Here is a 22,832-nt window from a genome sequence, read left to right as displayed (position 1 = left end):
ACCAAACTATCCGAAACTTTGTTGTTGTTGCTGTTTGATGCATAATTATCATCAGAGACGATTATGTAAATTTAATTTAATTTTTTATTTCCCTATAAGAAGATTTATTTCGAATTCGTATATTGCTAAACAACATAAAAAAGAAAATATCTTCTTAAGGACATCGCAATAATTTTGTCAAGGGAAGTCACATTTGCAATTGACTGTATTTTTTTATTTACTAAAATTTGAAATTTTTTAAGAATTTATATAAAAAAAGGAAGAAAGAATTACAAATCTAAGTATTAGGAACAATAAATTCAATTAAAAAAATTCTTTTGGCGGATTTCCAAAAATTGCATTTTGTTCCGTGGGTTGAACGAAAGATAGGTAAGGTGCACATCCAACACACCAACAGACAACTGTTTTTGTCGTGCGATATGTTTATGCAAGTGATCTCATCAGAGACGAGCCTGCAAACCTAGTCCCGTTTCTTACCTGACCTTAGCAAGACCAACATAAATAGGCCAAACAGACACCATTGGAGAGTTTTCCCCGAGTCTTCCTCGTACGTTGCTCCGATCCGGTTCAGTGTCCTCCCCCTAGCTTCAGACACCGTTCGGTAACTTTTTCGGTTCGGAACCGCGGGGTTTTCGCTTTCGAAAGTTGGATGGCATGGTGAAGTCCGCTGTCAGTTTGTGTTTGTTGATTTGATGATCAAGATGGTTCGGTGGGTGGCGGTTTTTTTGCTGGCTGCGGCGGTGTCGGCCGACTTCGCACAGGTTCTCAGAGGTGAGTGAAAGGTTGACTCGTGATTTTTCTTCTCTTCCTCATCATACGTCGAATGATTAATCAATACATGGACATGTTTAAGACAGTTTTCTTAATTAAAAGTGAAATGATACAGAATTAAACAATAGTATTAGACTTGAAGTGATAACCTGTAAAATTTGGTATTTATATTTTTAAAATATTTTTCAGAAAAAAAAAAAGTTTTGCCTCTTTCTTATCTTTGAAAATGACACAACTTTAGTTAATTATTGATAGGTTTGAAATTTGAAATCCCAAAATTTTGCATTCATTTAAAAATAAATTAGCTTATTTTTATGAAATAGAAAGAGATAGTTTTTCTACAATTGCATTCAAAGCAATTTTTGTGATTTCATGTTAACATTATACTATTTTATTCGCAGTGTATCTTGAATTAAAGGATTTGATTATAATAATAAAAAAAAATTAGATGATACTTCCCATATTTTGGAGTAAAAATACAATTTATTTTTACTAAAATTAAAAATCTAGTATTCATTATTTTGTACAAATATTCGAATGTAATAATATATTTTGTATCATATTTGATTATTAAATTACGATCTAAAAAAATGGAAAACCATATCTATTTTTTCCCCGTGGTAGATGTTTTAAATATTATCATTCGTTGTTATGTGTTACAGTATGTAGAAAATAATCGTTTATAAAAATATAAATATAAGAATTCATATAAACATTATAAAGAAAATAAAATTAGTCATTTTTATTACTATTATTGAGAAAACAGTTTTATTTCATATTTCATGAATGAATTAATTTTTAATGAATAGGGGTTTTTGAACTGTCAATTTTGTAATTGTTTCAAGTTAAAAGAAATGATTAATGATTTGAATGGATCAAATCTTAAAAATGCATAATTTTAGTCTTTCTTTAACTATTATCTTTTTTAAAGATGAGCTATAAATTTCAGAAAATTCATTGAGACAATTTTTTTCAATGTTATTTTTCTAAGATAAGAATGAGAATGCCAGAAAAATATAAATAAAATAAACAAGAGCTGATTTATTTGCAATATGAACTTTAGTCACGTAACATTAAATGGGAAGATTAAAATTCAGCAAATGGTGATCTGTAATAAAAACAGCTTACAAATACCAGTATTTTTCTGGAGGAGAAATATGAAAACGTTAATTCTTATCTCCTATTTTCATTTTATTACAGGTTTTATCAGTTTCTTTTATTTTTGAAAATTAATCTAATAATATTATTTCGTGTTAATTACTGTTGATATTTTATCTGATATATTTAGTAATTTATGACCATTTACTGATTATTCTAAAGGATTTAAATTTTTTAAGAAAAACGTTTTTCTCAGATTTGTAAAAGTTAAAGATATATATTTTAATGCTATTGGTAATAGTGATATATTATATTATTATATCTATATAATATCTTACTATTAAATAATAATATAAATAGTAATAATAGTTATATGTATTACAATCTATTTGTAATACATTAAATTCCCTTTCATAGTTAAAATGCATGAATATATAAATCAAACTTTGATTTTGACAAATCAGTTTTTATTATAAGCAGACAATCACCTCAACTATTTGTCAAGGTATATTTATTATATGTTCCTTAAATAACGTTAGTTTTAAGTTCTATTTTTACAATTAGTTTTAGGAAATATTTTAATAATATTTTTCAAAAAAAATATAAAACAAAATAATTTTTAATATTGATAGATATTTCTGATGAAACACAGGAAACATTTAAATGGTTTTGGCTTTATTTTCAAATCCTATTTTGAAATGTAATTAATTTTCTCACCTGCACTTTGGTTGTCGACGAGGTGGCTCAGAAATGTTTTTTGAGTGCATTTAAAGAAATAAAATCCCAAACAGTTATAAAATCAATTATTACATTTCATTATTGTTGATAACATGTGAATAAAATTATTAATGTCGATTAAAACACGGATGTCCTACAAGCAAAGGTTATGAATCATTCGGACTTTCTCTATAACGTATCATGAGTACACGCGAATTGTAAATGGTAAAAAAAGATAATGAAAAATTTCCGCTTTTTTTCGGTAGACTTTGCGTGAAACGAAAGTAAAAGTTGACCTCAAGCAACAAGTAAAGGCGCCAGCATCTATGACGAAACGCGAGGGAATAAAGGTAGGAATGTGAGGCATTTTAGGGACTTTAGTCAAAGACTGCGCACCTATGTAAAAATGATGAAACTTCGCATCTTAATCAGAAATGGATTTAAAATTTCCGATAGTTTTGAGAGCATGTATTTGTGAAAATATACTAATTTTTTTTTGTGGAACTGATTTCATTAAATTTATTCGTGAAAAATGGACAGGAGAGGGATTAGAATCTCTCGATTCAAATCTACTAATTGAAATTCATAAGATTCAAGGATTTTTATTATAGATATTTATACAAGATAAACATTTTATTTTTATTCAAGTACTGATTAATGAAATTACTTTTTTGAGTGGCTTAAAATTTGAATGACATTTATGATTAAAACATTATAAGATATTCAAAAACAGAAAAAAATATATAGACAATTTTTCGATTTATGTACTTTTTTCTGGATAAGATTTTACTAAATATTTCTCTCTTTGAAAATGCAAAAATCAATAAACTCTCATAAATTACATCAAACTGCGTGATAATTATTTTAACTTAAAATCATCAAACGACATATAATTTTTTTTCTGAATAAAACTATATTTCATTTCTGATACAATCCAGATATTAAAATATTACATTTAAAAGGAATCTCCTCAAATTCATAAAATTTACCGTACATCACCTAGATGAAAAAAGAGAAGCATAAAAAGATTATTATTTCAATAAAATCGCCAAATTACTCGCATGTTAATGTTAACAGATTTACAAACAACTTACATCAAAATATAAATAAACCCTGTTATCATTGGATCTTTAAATTCTGACGCCATGTTTCAAGAGACTACACGTACCCGCCGTTAGAACACCGCAATCGGTATTTTATTACCATCTGTCTCTCTTTATCTGGAGAAAAACATTTTAAAAGCTGAAGTTCTCCGTAAACATTTAAATGTTAGAATAATCTTAGAAATCTTAGAATCTGCTAACGGCGGTTGATAACATGTTTGCACGTAAAGGTGTAAAAAATTAACATAATAAAGAAAAAGGTTAAAAAAAAAATCTGAATAAAAATGGAAAAAGCTTTAAAAAGTTTGCTTTAATTCAGATGCTAAACTGCGAAAAATAGAATATTTATGACTTTCCATGAATCCGCATTTAAATCATTCCGCATTATAAACATTTTATTTGCATTTTCGCTTGCCTCAAGATCTGCTATTACATGATAGGACCTTAGAAATTTTTACATTAGCAGTTTCATTTTTCTCTCTCTACAGAATAACTACTCATAACATGATGAAAGCCTGCTTTTCTCGACATTTAAGGAATAAACAGAATCTGTTGAAAAATGAGAGCTTTTGAATTAAATTTTATATATGTTTATATTTTATCATTGCGCCTAGTTCTTAAGCAAAAATATAAATATGTTGAATAACTGCAAAAGAGCTACCTTGCTCATGTCATAACTAAACGGGTAACAACACAAATGTTTGAAGGAATAATAGATTTCATCTTCAAAGCTATTAAAACGTGGAAAGATCATTTTCTATTCTAAATTTTCTCCACAAAAGAGTAGTTTGAAAATTTTTTTTTATTTATTAAAATCCGCGCAGTTAATCAATGCAAAATATTAATCTAACACAAAAAATTCCATTTCCCCCAGTCTTTTGTTCATTTCAGCTCACTTTGTATTAATGTATATCTCGGAAATTAAACTAAATATATAGAATTGTTTTCTTTTTTGTTTTTTAGACAATATTCATGAAATTTATTCGCACAACGTTTATAATTTTTACGATCTTTTAATATTCTTTAGAACATGCAGGCACATCAAAATGGTTTAAAAATGCAGAGTATTAAGGATTAATTTCAGCTTTATAGCATTCAAAGAAAAATTAATTTCAAAATAACAATTATTATTTATCATTAACATTTCCTCATTTCTGGTCGATTCCTAAGTCTTGCATAAATATATTTTTAGTTTAATAGGATATAACAAATTTAATAGCTATAGCAATTAACCTGTTACAAAACATATCATTCCACAAACTAGACAGATTTTATAGGTTCATCAGCAGTGTAAAAGGGTTATAAAAATACGAGTAGAAAAATGTAGCAGTTAGTTAACAACTGTGCCAAGTTTTGTGCCAAACGAATAGAAGCAATAAAAGTTTGATGTATAAATGTAACTTTGTGAAAGACGGACATGGTGGAAATAGCATACAGGATGCAACGCTTCTGATTTTGCACGGTTGGTTTAATCCGTAATGGTTCCGCGTACACAGGAAAGAAATAACGGGGTGTTGTATCATGCACTACTTAGTACTTTAGAAATTGGCAACAGGCAACAACACCACAATTGCAAGTCATCATTTTTTTTCGGAAATTAAGAATGGCTTTTAATGTTACGTTTTTTGCTTTGTAAATTTAAGTAAGCACATGTAATACAAAGTTAAAGTGGTATGACATAAATAAAGAACTTTAGAAATGGACTTTCCACAAAAAGTTAATTGGGGATAAATATTTCTGTTACGATTTCGAATTACGGTTTGAAGTGAGGTTAAAATTCTGTAAGAAACTAGAACTTTATGAATTCACAATAGACGTACATTTTAGATTAAGCGAAAATGAAGCCTTAAATTCCTTTAAAATAAAAGTTGTACATATCATTTTTTCCACCAAATCAAATTATTGTAATTTAATTTTTAACAGTATGATTCTGGAGGGTTTTATCAAATGAAAAACTTAATTTACTTGGTGCCCATATTTTTCTTACTGATTCGGCATTAAAACGTGTTTTTATATAATTAAGTGATTGCTTTGAAATCTGTTAAACTTTGAAGGAACATATAATAAATATAAGTCCCTAAGTAATTCATAGATTTTTCAAACCTTGACTATAATTTCATTTGCAAGCAAGAACCGTCGAAGAAAATTATGGCATAATTATATACTCTGAAAATTCAAGACTGATCGACTTTAAAAAAAAAGGGGGGAGGGGAAATGCTTTTAATCGTTAATACATCGGCTCTTTTTTTTTTTTTTTGATTCACTATACAATTAATTTTACATTTATGTTGGTTCTCTTCTTATTTTTCAGTACATTTCAATCAGATTGGCATCTTTTTATGTAGCATGTAGTATAAATTAATGGGAAGTAAATGAATACTGATACTAAAGATGGATGTATTAGAAGAAATAAATTGCAAACTTGTTTAGTTTTCTTGGTATACGAAACAAGGTGGAATTTTGATTTGCTATATTAATTTTTAGAAACGTTTATGCCTTTTCCTTTTTACTTACAATAACAAGTCTGGTTCGTAGATTCAATAGTATAATTTCTAATATTTCTATCCGTAATAAACCAAAGTAGCAATTGAATTAATATATGAAAACTACGTGGAAACATGTAAAGATCTCAGATACCATTTACTTTCTGATACGGATTAAAAAAATAAAGGCCTACAAAATAGATACATTATCTAATAAGGAATTTAAATAAAATCACAAAAAAAAGTATTAATTTTGCAAATAAGAAATTTTGAATTATCCTCTATTTTCCGTGGATTTTATTTTAACTACTTGATGAGATGGGTAGAAACTGACTAGCTTGTAGATGATAATATATGCATTATACCATATACATTTTAGTCATTTTCACGCAAAATATATTGCTCTCAAAGAGAAGTCAATTTATTTATTTCTTTATTTTCTTACAAGGATTAAAAAAATGCACCCTAAAAGGTATGTCATCTAATTAGAAGTAAATAAATCAAAACGTTAATATTGTAACTAGCGACATTTGAATTATCTTTTGTTTCTAGGATTTTATTTTAACTAAGAGAAAGAGCATCTAGAAATGGGCTAGTTTGGAGATAGCAGTGTATACGTTATGCAGTTTTTCTAATGTTCGCAAATTCTGGCACAATATATAATGCTCATGATTAGAATCAATCTCATTGCCTCTATTCTTCACAGAATACTCTTATTGCTCGCAAATAATTTTTTTTGTCTTTCTTTCACAAAAAGACAAGCAAAAATTAAAATTCGAAATATGCAGTAAGTTTCCTGCTTAGATTTCATTGGTGATTCTTCTTTTAGATTCTTTAAAAGGGAAAAAGAGATTACTATCGAACAGAGTTTAAATGGAAGAAAATGTTTTTCTTTATGCTCATGTCATAACTAAACTAAATTCGTGCCATATATGATACTGAAATGTCCTACTGAATATAATTATCTATGCAAATTTAAACTAAGTTGATTCAGTGACTATGTTGGGAACGAAATTTTTCAAAAACGTTCGAAAATAGTTATATTTTTGAATATTTGCATAAAAAAGATAAAAAAAAAACATTTATGAAACCAAAATATACATTTAAGTGGCAATTAAAAGAAAGAAATTGGAGAAGGGACTTTTTTTGGCTAAAACGAGGTAAAAAGTTAAAATCTTGCTGTTTAGAAGTTTATTAAATGATTTGCTTAAACTTTTGCAGATAGATTAAGAAATATATAATCTAGTTCCTGAACTAAAAAAATAAGTTGTTGTTCAAATGATAAATCACTCGAAATTTTCTATTTTTTTCACATTGTGAAGCAAGGAAACAACTATAAAATATTTCTAAATGAATAGATTACTTATTATCTAGTTCAGAAACTACAGAATATATTGAAGAATCATTATACCAAATTTGAATAAAAAATATGCATTAGATTTTAATTTATGAGGTTTTTCGTAGGAAAATTCTATCAAAGATTAGAATTTGTGGAAATGACATCTAAAGAGGCAAAAATAGCATTAAGAAGTCTTATAATAGCCTTTTTATAATAGCATCCAAATGCCAATACAAGAATCAGGGTAACTTCACAGAAAATTGATTTAAAAACAAAATTCTAAAGGTATTATGAAGAAAATTATTCAAATACAATGTTTCAATTTTCGAAGAGAATAGCTTTTGGTATTACATAGAAAAATTTTTATACATAGAAAATGAATAAATATCTTAAAATTTTAGCAAACTCAATAAAAAAATGGGATAAATTGATGTTATGAAAAGGAATTAAAATTTTGACAAGAAAATAAGCAAAATAAGCACTTAAAACGATAATATATCAATTGATATTAGATAAAATATCTTCGATTAAAGTTTTATTTTGTCTTAATTATCATTCTGCCAATAGATGAAGAACAAGTTAGTTATTTTTTTTGTTTTAGGGATATTATTTAGTATTATGAAAATTATAAAGAATAATTGTATAAATAAGTTTTTCATAGATGAAAATTGTTATTGCCAAAACTAGTATTTATTTGATATGGTATAAAGGTCGATAATTTATATCTAAGAAAGAACAATGGCAAAATGATTAAAATGAATGTTGTGAACAATATATACGTATCTTCCATTTACATTAAAAATGGAAGATTACAAATTCTGACAGTGTTTTTTAATTATTATGTTACCTGGAATTTAAGCTGCACTTTATCAGTTTGTAAATAGTGGCAACTTTTGAAAAAATAAATGTGAAAATATAGTTTTCTACACCCATGATTCCTAAACTGGGATTTGGAGCGTTCATTTGTAGGTGAGAGAAAAAAAAATAATGTTACTCGATGAATATAAATTAAATAAACTCTGTTAACAATGAACGCTATTTAATACTATTTTATTTTAGACCGAAATGGATGATTTATAACCCTTTCCTGTAATTCTCAGTTACTATATGAAAATCAAAGTAATAAAACTGCAATTTTAAAGGATAATTATTTGTGTTAATGATTAAACAAAATAAATATATAAATATTACTTTTATAAAAGAGTAAATAAATATTTATACAAAATTAAATGACACTTTGAAATGGAATATAAAATTTTCACTGAGAAAGAAAATTTTATTGCAAAAAAATGACTTTCAAAAATCCAAAATAGTTCAAATAAGTACAATGGGCTTTAGAATAAAAATAGAAGCTAAGAAATTACATAAAATGCATTTACAAATATTTATCCATGATTTGTGACATAAAAGGAAACTTCCCCATTTTTCAAGAATAAATCTGATTAAGATATAAATAGAAAAGGTGTAAGAAAATTTCTAGCATTAATAATTTAAATAAACCGCTTCGGTCAAAATCAAGTGTAAGATTTATATTTATGAGTAAAAAAATTGTTCCGTAAGTAGAGATAGTTAACTCTAAAACCAATAGTCATTACATTATTAAAAGTTTCTGTACTTTAAAAGAAATACAGAATTTTAAATAAACCCAATGAATGGTACATGCATTTATTATAAAAAAAGAATTGAGTGATTTAAATAAATTTCTACACGCTTCATTATTCTAAGAAATAATAAAATTAAGCAAAATAAGTTGCATATGTTATTTTAATAAAAGTTAAGCAAACGTATTAACCTTCCTGTGACATAAGGCAATAATTTATGACAAAAAATTAATTATTTCTGAAAAATTAAAATGTATTCAATGAATGTAATTGTAAAAATAAATGAATACTGTTTTGTATCAATTTTTGAATGAAAATAGAGATTATGTATGTTGGAAAACCCTCATAAATAGCAAGTCCAATTTTTGTTTGAAAATTTAGGCAATTAGTTTGCATTTATGTACATAGGGAAAACCTTGATAAGTTGCTGAAGTTAATAGTTGATCTTTTTTACTGAATTCAGATTTTAAAACAAATTGTTTTTCTTTGCATATATTTTTAGTAAATTTATTTGCTTATATTTTATTGTGGCCCAGTAGGATACATTTTATATGATTTCTGCTTTAAATTTCCTCATGGTGCCTTATTTATTATTTTCTTCAACCACAAAATCTGAAAACTGTTCCTTACCAATTTGAAGGCGCATAAACGTGCAGATAATATTTTAACAATCTCATCTTTGCAAGGTATGTTAATTCAGAAGATAATAAATAGGGCACCACGAAAACATTTGAAGCACCTGAATGGCAACCAGAAAACAGTAAAAAGCATTTGAGGCAAGATGAAAATGTCGTCAGCTTCCTCTGGTTATCTTGTCCGTAATTTGAAAAGGGTTTTGTTAAATAATTAAAAAGATATAAATAAAGAGTGATTGGGAAAAGCGTTTTTGTCTAAGATAATCTTGTATAACAAAGAATAACCAAGTATCTTTCTTATAAATCTACGAAAAATTGTGTTTAAGATCTTGACAATTACAACAAGGCTAATAAAGTACAGGACGACTTCATTATGCGAATTTTTACTGTCTAATTTCATGGGACATTAAAAATACCCGTAACATTGAGAAATTTGTTTAAAACAAATGTAAATTAAATAATTGGCCAGCTCGTCAACTTGTGGCAACCTCTCGTGTAATATAAATTTTGTGTTCAATTTATATTGTGTACAATTTCTTGTTAATATTATTGTAAATTAATTTAAAATAATTATATATTTTCATTTATAAGAAATCATTTGAAATATTTATACAAATGTTAAGATACATTTTAACTTCTTAAATTTTTTTTGTTTGTGACGACTATGTCTCCCAACAATATGGAAATATAAGAACTTCATTCTCTGCATTTTAAAAAATATATTCTATACGTACCCAAACAACGATTTAGAGCTTGTTTTATGATGGAGAAAGACAATTTTATCTTATTATTTTCGTATAAAATAAATGAAAAAAAAAAACCCTTCCAGAAACGAAAACAAGTATCCTGAGGGTTGGAAACAATAAGCTGTACAATGTATTAATTTGTTTTGGTAGAAAAAGAGAAGCTTATAACCCTCCTTAGTGGCAGTTATAATTATTGTACAAATATCTACGCAATTAAGATAAATACTAACAATATCTAAGGACACTTCTTTATGACAGTAGCATCTCCATTTAGTACGGGCGTATAGAAATTTATATTGAAGGAATTCAAATGAAAAAAAAAATAACTAGCGCTGTCAAAATCATGATTGCGGGCTTTAATTCATGTCTCAGAAAGAAGATTACTCCTGAGGAAAACGAAAGTTCCGCAAGCGAAAGTAAATAACGATGAAGGTGTCAGGAAGGTCAAACGGGCAGAGTTCACCTATTTAAAGATTTATATCTGGCTGTGTCAAAGAAGCTCTTTCTGTTTTGATGGGCTGACCCAGAATTACTCTCAGGAAGAAGGAAGTGGTAATCTCCGCAGCATTGTTTTCATTGGCAGCTTCTTCCACTCTTTCCAAATCTCCTTAAATTGTTGCCCAGGCTCTCCTGTCTGTGACCTTCAGAGCATATGACACTTGGGATTTCTGGTCTTTATTCAAAAAAATACCTTTCAAGACCTTGTCAGCAAAGTTTGGCAATCAACGCCCAAGTGGAAAATAGAAGTCAAAAGACGGGAATACTTTTGACAAATGGTGCGTTAATGATATTTAAAAATGGGTTGTTTGTGGGAATACTTTGTTGTGGAAGGCCACTGCCTTGAAATATACCTTATTAATAATTTAAATACTTTACGGGTCAAAGCAAGAAGGGAGAATTTTTACTTTTGTTTGTTTTTATTACAGAAAAAAGTTCATTTAACAAGGCGGATTACTAAAATATTTAAATTATTTTTCCTGGATTGAAAAAGATTTTTTAAAATAGTTTTTGGAGACAGCATTTTAAAATATTCTTGAATTTGAAATTGGCAAATTTCGGTTACATTTTTGATAAATAAATGCACATATGTGAGTTAAATATGAAAAAGTGTTTTACTATTTAATCTTTTAAAATATTTATTATTTTTAAACTTAAATATAACTATTTTGAGCAACAATGTTAAACTTATAAAAATGCCTTTAAAAAGATTCAAAAATTAATTAATAATATTTTTTATTTCAGATGGAAATACTTGAAAATTCCATTGTCAAAAATGTAACACAAAAAAATCAACAGCTTTAAAATGAGACTAAATATTCAAATTTTCCCTTTGTTCATTTTGCCATTCAGAATTCACTTAAAATTTTAATCAAGTTGTATTTTTTTATAAAATTTTCTGTAAAGTACACTCAATATGTTCCTCTCTGATTTTGTTTTAAATTAGGAAAAATGAAACAGAAGGCCAAAAGAAAAGTCTAATCTAAAAAAACTCTATCTTATGAAAAAAAATCATATTACAACAAAATCTTGTAATTAACGTTCAAAATTTTAAATTATTTAGTTGTAAATTTTTATTTTAAAATAAATATTGCATTATTTTATTTGATGATTAAAACGACTTAAAATTTGCTATTTCTATTAATTTTTATAACCTGGGTTCCATATTTTTGAACATGCATAAATTTTAACTTGCAAAGCAATGATTTTGAAAAGAAAAAAAAGGAAAGGAAAGACTTTTGTTGTAAATCTGGATCGACATTTTGAGCCTGATGTTAAAAAATTACTTCAAACAAGAAAGTACTTCCCTATTTAAATCAATGTTTAAATAAGGAAGTGCATACGAGTAGAATATTTGCTAATTTTTTTCGGAGTTTATCAAAAAATCTCATTTTACTTACTAAAATATTTATATTGAAATTTTATATAAAAGGAGGATAATTTTACTATGAGGGAATGAAATACAATTAAGATCTATCTTAAACTCATACTCGAATTAACAAGGAAAAATGAAATCTGGGTTTCATAGAATTCTCTTATAAAAAATCTTATCATAAAAGAAAGAACGAAACGATTTAGTTTCCTTTTTATTGTTCAATAAGTTCGTAATTACAAAAGTTAAAAATAATGCCTACATGTAAAAATTTAATAAATAATATTAAAAATAAAGATGGGAGAACAACGAAGTCTGACTAGGACGAATTATGAAACGATTTTCCTTATCATATATTTATCAAACAATATTTTTATGAGCAGTAAAATAGAAAGAATCTGAATAATAAATGCGTATATTTCAACAGCTCTCACGCGACTAAAACAGCAGAATGGTTATTATACATTTAAATTTAATATAATTTATTATCTTATTCGTTTCAAAGCAGCATTTCACGTACTCTATTTCCCCTCTCCCCTTTTTTGAGCTTATTGTGATTTGTTTTTGTTATAAATCCATTACTAATTCTGATAAAATGAGGCTTGTTTATTTATTTTTTATAGTATCTCAAAAATGAACTTTAATTATGCTATAAAGACGAACAATAGCTTCTTAAAGATAACTGATATTTGACAAAATAAATTATTTTAACAATAGTAAATTCTAAATGGAATACACATTAGATGGTAAGTTAGACATTTTTGTTTAATATTAACTAATGTTCCCTTTTGAAGCAGAAAAAGAGTGTTTTATGGATAATTTCGCAATTTCAGACCACAATCAGATGACAATTACGATATTTGATGTTATTCCAGATGAAGGATGTTTTCCCTTTAATTTCAGATATAACGTATAACAAGAAGATATACATGATTATTTTTTAGTAGAATGAATTTCAGTGGCTTTCCGAGTAGTGGTCCAAGAGGTAATAGGAATATCCTATTTAAACCCTTTCTTTATGAATCGTATGGAGAAAAAAGAGTAAAACTTTAATTCGGGGCATTACTGAAGAGCACATATCAACAATTTTTTTTTCGAATTTATAAAGATCAAATGCTCGGCTGTATCAAGGATTACCTCAGTTTATTACCAATTTTATTCATCTCTTTAGCAGCCATCCTAAGATCAAGTCAAGGAAGCACTTATTTACAATTAAATGAGACAAATTAAGCAAAACAGCTTAATCAAGGAAAACACGATACCGAAAAAACACGTGAAAATATGTTAAGGCTGAAAGAGAACATTCTTAGTTACATGCACTAAGAATTGCATAGAATTAATAAAAGGAAATTTAAGTGTGCCCTATTTTGTTAATAAATTCTTCTTAAGTATGCCGTTTGATAATGAACATGAGTGATAGGAATGGATGCTGACAGATAGAATGTACATGTGTGCCAATGATGGATGCAAATTGATTGGGTAATGCAAAACATTTCACGGATCATTACATTTTGCCAGTAATGATACTATAATAATCAGTTTCTATGAGATTATCCACAAAATCAGCAAGATTGTAGCTGTACCGATGTAGAAATATTTTTTGTATAAAAAATTATAGAAGAAATAACTAAATGATTCATCTGATGAAAAAATAGGATAGCGCATAAATGATTACTATATTGTAGTAAACCATCTCGATAACAATCAATGTTTGTATTTTTAATTAAATTCTTGAAATTTTGTTACGTTGTCATTTACTTTAATTAATGGAGATTTAAGAAATTCGGACCTACTGCGGTTGTAAAGAGTTACGACACTAAAGATAAGACTCCGATTAAAGTCATTGCAATTATAAAGATCATGTAAATGGTTGACGGACTTATTCTAAAATATATAAATATGAATATTATTTCATTATTTAAAATAATGAAGAATTTGAAATATTTTGTAAGAAAATATAATTAATCGTTCATTTTCCTGATCGAAATATCAAGAATTTGTTTTAAGACGTTCAGCTTCCCAAAATCAAATCCAAAGTGCACATTTAAAAAAGGTTTAATGCTATTTAAAAAATGAATTTCATTCAACTGTAAGAATTTTTAAAACATAATATATGTTCAATGTGCACTTTGAAAATAATTGATTAAATTTTAATGGATATATAGCTAATTTTGCTGGAAATTGGAGTTTTTCACATAAATATATATCTACACACTTTTATTAAATAAAAATGACACTTATTTTTTGTCATAATTTAAAAGGGTTAAAATATTCTTTAATTTTGTTGACTCTCTATAAACATAGTATAAAAGAGAATTTTAATTAAAAATTATTTTGGGATTTTTAAATTTTTACGGAAATAGGATTTATATCTTTATTCTTTTATGTTATAATTTTTAGATGCTCAAAAAATTCTGCTTTATATTTTGGCACAATTAAAACCATTCTTTATTTTTTTTTTCTATGAATGCATTTCATGTAAGAATAGTAAATAACAACATAGTTTAAAATTCCATTTCAGCGTACATGTATATTTTAAACAAATATAAAATAAAACTTTAAAAAAAAATTAATAATATATTCGAGTAAATATTTAGATTCTGTTCTGTTTCAATATAAAAAGAGTTGCTTTTGAAATTTTCATCCGTTTTACACATTTTCTGAATATTGTCAAATACAAGAAATTTTAGCAGAAATAACACACTTATTAAGGTCGAGATTAGTCGAAAATAGTCATGTAAGACGTGAATGGAATATTAACAGTTTGCCTTTAAACGACAGCGTTAAGGTCATCGCACCTCAGCAATATACTAACCAAGAAAGTGTAAAGATAAGTAGTTAAAGGAAATCATAATTACTCTCTGGATATGATTGGAAATATGAAGATCTCGGTACAATCTTCTTTGTATGATAATTATCATAATTTTACACGATACAAGTCTTCATAAAGTGCGGTATTATTTGCATCGTAAGTCGAATTTCCTCTTATTGTAGGTTCAATTACATTGATAAGCGATTGGCCATAATGGTAATATACATGATTTAATGATTGGAAAGATGAAAAAGGTCATTTCCCTTTGTATATGCACTCTTTTTTTTAATTCAAATGCTTTATGTCATTAATTCTAAAAATATAGGTTTAATTATAGTTGTTCTAAGTTTGACGAATAAAAATAGTTTTTTATTGATATTAGTAAAAAATATTTCTGCCATTTTATGAAATTATGGGACGAAGTCACGCTGACAATAATGCACACACACTTTCCTTTACACTCTTCAAGCAATAAAAAAATTAAATAAACAAGAATTAAAAATTCAGCAATTTTCTCTTTGCAACATCTGAATTTGTAAACTTCTGAGCAAGAAATGAAGTTAAAGAATAAGATTTTAAAAGCACTCATCCACAAATTTCTTGAAAATTATTGATTGAATAGTTCTCATATTATACGATGTTTTAAGTACTGCTATTCTCATAATCATACTCTTAGTTCCATGCTAAAGATTGCTAACGTTTTGAGAGCATTTGTTTTCAACTTTGATTTGATTGGAATATTTTAAGAACTGTTCACTTGTGTGAGCAAAATATATTTGCCACATATTTGCGGTTTAAATTAAATTATAATTAATTATTTATTTTGTTATAATTATGAAGAATTGTTATAATTATAAAGATTATAAAAGGGAAATATAATTTTGATGCGAATAGAAATATTTAATTTTAGTTGCTGTATTGTTATTTTCGTTTCTAAGCAAATGTTTGTAGAGTGAACTCGGTTTTTAAAAGTTTCTTCTCCTTCAACAGCATAATAAAGAGCGATGCAATGATCAAAGTTTTAATTTTTAAAGTTTTTAATCCTGAAAACTGAATGTTTACTTGATCTTGTTCATCAGTCAAACTGTCTTTTTCTTCGTCAGGCAAAATATCCACAGTAAAATATTCAGCAACTGACATTTCAGAATTATGAAATTGAATGTTAAAATTCATGCTATCATTCTGCTGTGTTATTCATATGGTACCTGCTCTCTAACAGGTCTTTTGCAAAAGACATGATTGTTCAGAGTTCTTTGTCGTCATTACACTAAGAAAAATTCCTCTAAAATTCAGTTTTTCAGAAATAATTCTTTTTTGATTCTGATTCCAGCTTATTCCAAAATATGGATATCATTTTTATCGCTTTTAGAATATTATTTTCCTCTGTGTCATTTCTCTTCAAAATTGTGCGGTATCAATTGAACAAATCACTTAATGTTGCACTCAAGCTAAAGTTGTAAAGCGCTATACTATTTTAAGAGAAGAAATAATTTCCAATCTTCTAAGAATTTGATCTCTTGAGGTTGTGCGGTGAATTGATTCGTAATAACAGACTTTTTCATTTTTTTGTTTCTTCACGTAACTGCTTAAGTCAACCAATTCTGAAAAAACGTCGCTGTCCTTATCATTTTCTAGCATCATAAGGTGAAGATTTAATATTTAAAGGCATTTAGATTTTAATAGATATTCCGTTGGTTCCGTTTTTCAACCATTATGGCTTATAATTCATAATATCAATGGCTAATCTTAACTTTTTTAAAGCTGCATTGGACTGTCCAGTTTTAAACACCAGAATTCTTTCAGGGTTTAAATATCAGGGTTAGGAAGCGATAGAAGAGGCTCCCTTCTCATCAAGAATTGCTAATTTTTTGGCATTGAATAAATTGGAAATTAATCCAAAATAAAGCAAAAGGACACAATATCAAAGTTTCGCTTTGCAATTATCAATCAAAAATAGTTTCAAATTCAATTTATATAATATCATCATAAATTATAATACAAATCATCTGATAACAAATGAAGTATTAATTTAAAGAGGAATTACATATTCAGAGATTTTATCTAGGTTTTCTCAGATAAGAGGAATATAAAAAACACATTATGAAGAAGATTGAGATCAGTATTACTTTTATAAGCGATGAAGCATGAAGTAAAACTTTTGTTCCCAATTTTTTGACGGAAGCATCCCGCTGCAACGCATGTCATCTCTTAGTTTTTGTTGCGAAAGAAAAAAAGGAGGTTGTGCATTCGAAAGTTTAGAGAAGAGCTGACCTAAGGTCACGTAACGTCCGTGTAAAAATAAAAATCGATTTGGAAGAAGAAAGTGGTGATGGGAATAAAGGTTAACGAACTGAGATTTGCAAACAGGAAAACCAGAGAAACCGCATAATTTCAATTCACTTTCTATTATCAGCTTTGTTGACCAAAATCTTTTCTTTTTTAGAATATTCTATTCTTTGAAGAGCTTTTAAAACACTCTTTGTAACCTGTTTAGATGTTGCTTTTACTATTTAACATATAATAGAAACATATTTATATCATCATTGACTTTTAAAGAATAATTTTATGAATATTTGAAATCAGAAATTAATATCAATTTTCGTTCGAATGAACTTTTATAAGACTGATATTGTATAAACAGGAGACAAAGTGAATACTTTCAACACTCTAAAAATATGGAATAAAAAAAGAAAAAATCTTGAATTATTCAGAGTATAACATTATATTTATATAAATATACGTACGAAAATGCTTCTGAGCAGTTTCATTTGAAAGATGTAAATAAGTCAAAAATGTAAAATAATAGTAATAATAATTTATGTTTCCGTGTATCTTTTCATAAATAGAGGGGTCTGGTGGTAAGGAGCCGGAAGGCTTCAGGTTCGAGACCCGATTCTACCCAAGAACCACCGTGTAAGCGAGTCTGGTGCACGTTAAACCTCCACCCACTGGTGTGTTGTGGAAATTTGGAGAAGGGGATGCAAGCTCAGGTGTCGTCCTTGTTATCTGAACGCTGTTCAAAATTATGAGGTCCGTCCCAAAATAGCCTTAGTGTTGCTTTAAAACGGGAGGTTAATATACCTAAACTAAACTCCATGCATAATTATAGTTTTATTTTTTTAATATTTTAAAATTAAAACTTCTCAACTTATTTCTTTTAGGAATAGGCAAACTAAATTGGGGTGAGAAATTTCCTCACAATTTTTTAACAACTGACATTTTGGTTGCTCATCGCAAGTGAATAAAATAATTTGATGCAAATAAGGGGTTTGTTCATTATTCTACAAATATTGGATTAGAACCTAGTTTAGGTGACTCATCGAATACTAGAAGTCGTATAGTATTAACAGGTGTTAGACAAAAACAGATGCTAGCAAGAAGAAAAGGGTTCGTTCAGTATGTAAAAATTTCTTGAATTATGATAGATTAAAAGATGTGTAGGTTGTGAAATTTTGTTCATTCTCAGTAAATAAAAATTCATGTGAACTACAAAAAAAAAAGTGAAGTGTTTTGGGAATTGAAACTTTTTCAAGATTTTATTAGAAAAACTCCATTCGTGTTCCGTTAATGACTTATCTGCTCCATCATCTATTAATATGTATCCTTCAGATTCTAAAAGAGGTCAGTGCAATTTTGACTCCTGTTCCAAAATATACTGCTGATCGAAATGAAATCTCAGTTGATAACAAAAAAAAGAGCGATAAAGTTGCTGCCAACATTTAAATCCCTCACTGTTTCCCCAAAAAGATAAATTTAATCATCATCTAAAAATTGCTGAGAAGCCATAAGAAATTAATAGTTTTGTAAAATGCTGGCATAAAGTTAAGCAAATTTATTTTAAATTTTAAAAACACAGCAAGTTTTGTTTCGCTAATGAAATGATCTGAAAATTTACATATGTATCAAGTTAATATTTAAACAACTTGTAAGATATTTTCCCACAATGGTTTTCCAGAGATTTGAAAAATGGTGGCTGTTATTTCCTTCACAATGGTTGCTGCATGTTATATTATTAGTGTTGTAATACTTTATCGAGAGAAATGACATATTTATTTATTGAATAAATAAGTGAATAATTTCTCTTTTAGTTATGATGAGCTATCTTTGAATACATAATTCGCTTTTAAAATCATATTCCCATATTTCATTTCTATAATTTGCAAATATTTATTTCAGCTATTAGCTCATTATGTAAATTTGATCTCATTATGAAATTATTAAACTCATCCATGGCACAAGTAGCTCTTTATGAGATGAAATAATTGCATTTGGTAATAAAATCGTTTAAGTATGGAATACATTTTCCATACTGATGAAAGAACTCGATGCCTCGTCAATTTTGTAAAAGTTTTATGCTAATTGAGTAATTAATTGACCTACCTTAAGACATGTGGGTCATTTTGCAGAAGTTAGTAGGTCATTCCTTGACCGTTGGCATTCTCTGGGACACATGTTACCAGATACAACGTTTCACCCTAATCTTTTAATGCCTGTTCTCTTGGGTGATAGTACTAATAGCAACTTATTGATTTACAAATTGCTCCTCCGTTAAAATTTAGGTTAGTTTTACAATTTGAGAAACTTAATGACAGTTTAATGATTGTATTTTATTTTTAAAAAAATTGGAAAAAAAAAGATTAAGGGGGAGAAGATACTACTCAACGTCTTCATCATTAGAATATTTAATAAGACAGAATTTAATATTTTCTGAAGAAGCGAAATTACTTAAAGATGGGATAGTTTGAATTGAATAATATCAGTTTTATAAATACAGTACGAAAAATATTCAGTAATCAGTACATAAAAGACTAACAAGAACACATTGCCTACAATTCTATGAAATTAATAATGGTAGGGTGGATTCAAAATTTTTGTTTGTTCTAATGTATGAAAATAGTCTATAAGATATTAAAATAATAATTATAATAAAATTCAAGTAATATTTCTGTCATTTTTTGCTTCATTTTTTAATTTGCAAAAAATAAATAAATGGACATTGGTCTTTTTCTAAGAACTTTTTTATGATACACCTTTATTTCACTGTTGAAAATAATTAAGGTTATTTTCAGTAATAATATTTGGATGTCTTTAAAATTTAATTTTGTATTTAAAATATATAAAAGTATTCAAATTATCTTTTATAAATTTCTGGTCATTTTCAAAGAACTGTTTAATTGATTACTGTATTTTGAAACCTAAGCAATATATGAAGATTAAAAAAAAAATTTTTTTTAAAGAATTTTATGAAAATTTTTAGACATACCAAAACCTTTCTTATAAGAGTGTTTGGCTTCCAACAAAACTAAAAATTATTTGAGGAAAAAGTCTATAACATCTACTAAGAATATTTTCTGGATCAATAAATAATCATTTCTCTTATTGATATAATCGTTTATATGATCTGAAAGAGATAAAAAATATGGCAAAAAGGATTTAAATCAATATTATTTCGTTAACTGAAATTTAAAACAAGGAAATATTTTGTATCTTTTAAGATAACATTTTCCTGATGCTTCTATGTATCTGCTCAACATTTCACCTCGTTTGATTCTTGTATTATAAATTTATATATGCCATACTTAAAATGTCAAATTCTTTTAAAAAGGTAAACTGCTATAAATTTGGAATATCAGCAGCCACTGCAGTTGTTTCAAAGTTATGTTCAAGTCAGGGATAAGAAATAATATACTTGATTTTCAAAAAGCAACTCATCTGTAACGTAGTTATTTGTATCACAAAAAGCAAAAGAGACTAAATATTCGAAGGATTCAGCATTTGTTATCATCTAGATTTCATTTCCAGCAAACATTTTGTATCACTTAGATAATATCCAGGAATACAACGGAGTATTACTCGGTAACCTTCTTTTTTTCATGTCATTCCCATTCTTCAACGTAAAAAAAAAAACAACAAAAAAACACGGCTATTGTTCTTTCTGCTCATTTTCTGCTGCTTATAGAAGCTTGAGCATAAATTGGAGCACTCATCTGTTTGAAACGAGGTGAGCATAACTTTTCAACCTTGACTGCTTCCGTCAAGTTCATGGATAGTTGACTTGACTGCAGTTGCTAAAATAACGCCTGAAGGACGCGACAAGCTACAGTACTTTTTTTCTCGCAATTATTTATTTATTTTTGATTTTCATTCTTCACTTTCACGAAATTGATACAGTAATCGCCCGTGTTTCTATTGTGGTTTCTACTCTAAGTAAGAAACTTTGAATCATTTGAGAAGATCATAAATGTCGTGCATAACAGGAAGATCTGTTTCGGCTTTTTCTTTTATGTAGATCGGTTTTATTATTTATAGCTCGGGATTAGATAAGATCACTTCGTAAGCTCATATTTGCAGTTGTTTCCCTGAACTGAAAGATCTGAAGATTTACTTTATGAAAACATTTTCTTTTTAAACGTAATTAGAAACTAGCATCTCTTATTTTCATAAATATTCGAAGTGGTTGTAGGTTCTTATCATAGTTTTCCATCTTTTATCTTGTTTTCATCTTGAAGCAAAGTAATCTTAAGTTACAAGAAGGAAAAAATGATATAATCAATTATTTTCAACTTAAAACTTTTTTATTCTTATTTAGGCATTTTTTAACATTTCTGGTAAAATAGTTTATTAGCAGACAATTCATGACTATTTTTGGCAATTTTGAAAACTATCTAAAATATGCAAAACATTAAACGTTAATAAAACATTAATCATTATTATTTGCAATAACAGTTTTACATTATCAGTAAGCATCATTTTTTGCAAATTTGTCGTGCAAAATGACAGAATAATATTTCTTAAACAAGATGAATCTAAAAGCATAAAAAGTTTCTTTTGCACTTAAATGTCATTGCAAGCCGGTATGTGTGCTATATGAATTATAAAATAGTATTTTTTGCGCCCATAATGCATATTTTGCTGTGAAAAATGCATTAAAAATCAATCATTGCAAGAGTAAGCCTGTCAAACAAAAAATTTCGTTTTACTTTTCTCAGTACTAATACTCATCACTTCATTTCATTCATTCCGACAGCTTAACTGCTTCGAAAGTCTTTAAAAAGGTTATTTAGACCTAGGTCATTGAAAAGTTCTTGAATTTGGTTAATAAAACTGCAAAATAAATAAATAAATAGGTCGAGGTAACAGTTCTTAATGTATTAGTTCTGACAACATTATTTTGTGAGGCATAATCTCAAGATCTCAAATTTTTTTAAAAAAATATCTTTCTGAAAACATTATAAGAATATGGTATCTGATTTAACAAAACAGAAGAAATTGGTAATATTTAATGATCAGAAATAAAATAATAAATTCTACTTACCTGAATCATCTAATTCACTAAGTTTGATTTCATTTATAACTGTTCTAATAAATAAAAATGCATTTTTGTTAGTTCGTATTTTATGCACTGCCGTATCATTCATCTGATTTCGATAAAACTCAGCCAAATGACTGCTTGCACTTGCTCGAAGGTTGTAGGCAAAGCACAATTATTAAATTAAAATTATTATTTAATAATTGTAATAATCTAATTATTATTAATAATAATCTAATTAAATTATTATCTAATACATAAAAATGAATTTTTGTTAGTTCGTATTTTATGCGTACTGTTCATCCGATGGCGATAAAACTTTGCCAACTTAATCCTTTGAACTCGAAA

At 27.3% G+C, this 22,832-nt stretch overlaps 1 protein-coding gene across 1 annotated transcript in view; it reads left to right on the top strand.

Moving 5' to 3' along the window:
- The first annotated feature begins 591 nt into the window (after window positions 1-591).
- LOC129969216 (uncharacterized) overlaps window positions 592-22,832 on the top strand; it is a 44,613-nt gene continuing 22,372 nt past the window's right edge. The window contains exon 1 of the mRNA XM_056083669.1: window positions 592-771. Within this exon, the coding sequence (XP_055939644.1) occupies window positions 693-771 (79 nt within the window). The 5' untranslated portion in view covers window positions 592-692. The remainder of the gene's footprint in view (window positions 772-22,832) is intronic.

Source organism: Argiope bruennichi, chromosome 5 (assembly GCF_947563725.1).
Source record: "Argiope bruennichi chromosome 5, qqArgBrue1.1, whole genome shotgun sequence".
NCBI classification, from domain to species: Eukaryota; Metazoa; Arthropoda; class Arachnida; order Araneae; family Araneidae; genus Argiope; species Argiope bruennichi.
This window is presented reverse-complemented; position numbering and strand designations above follow the sequence as displayed.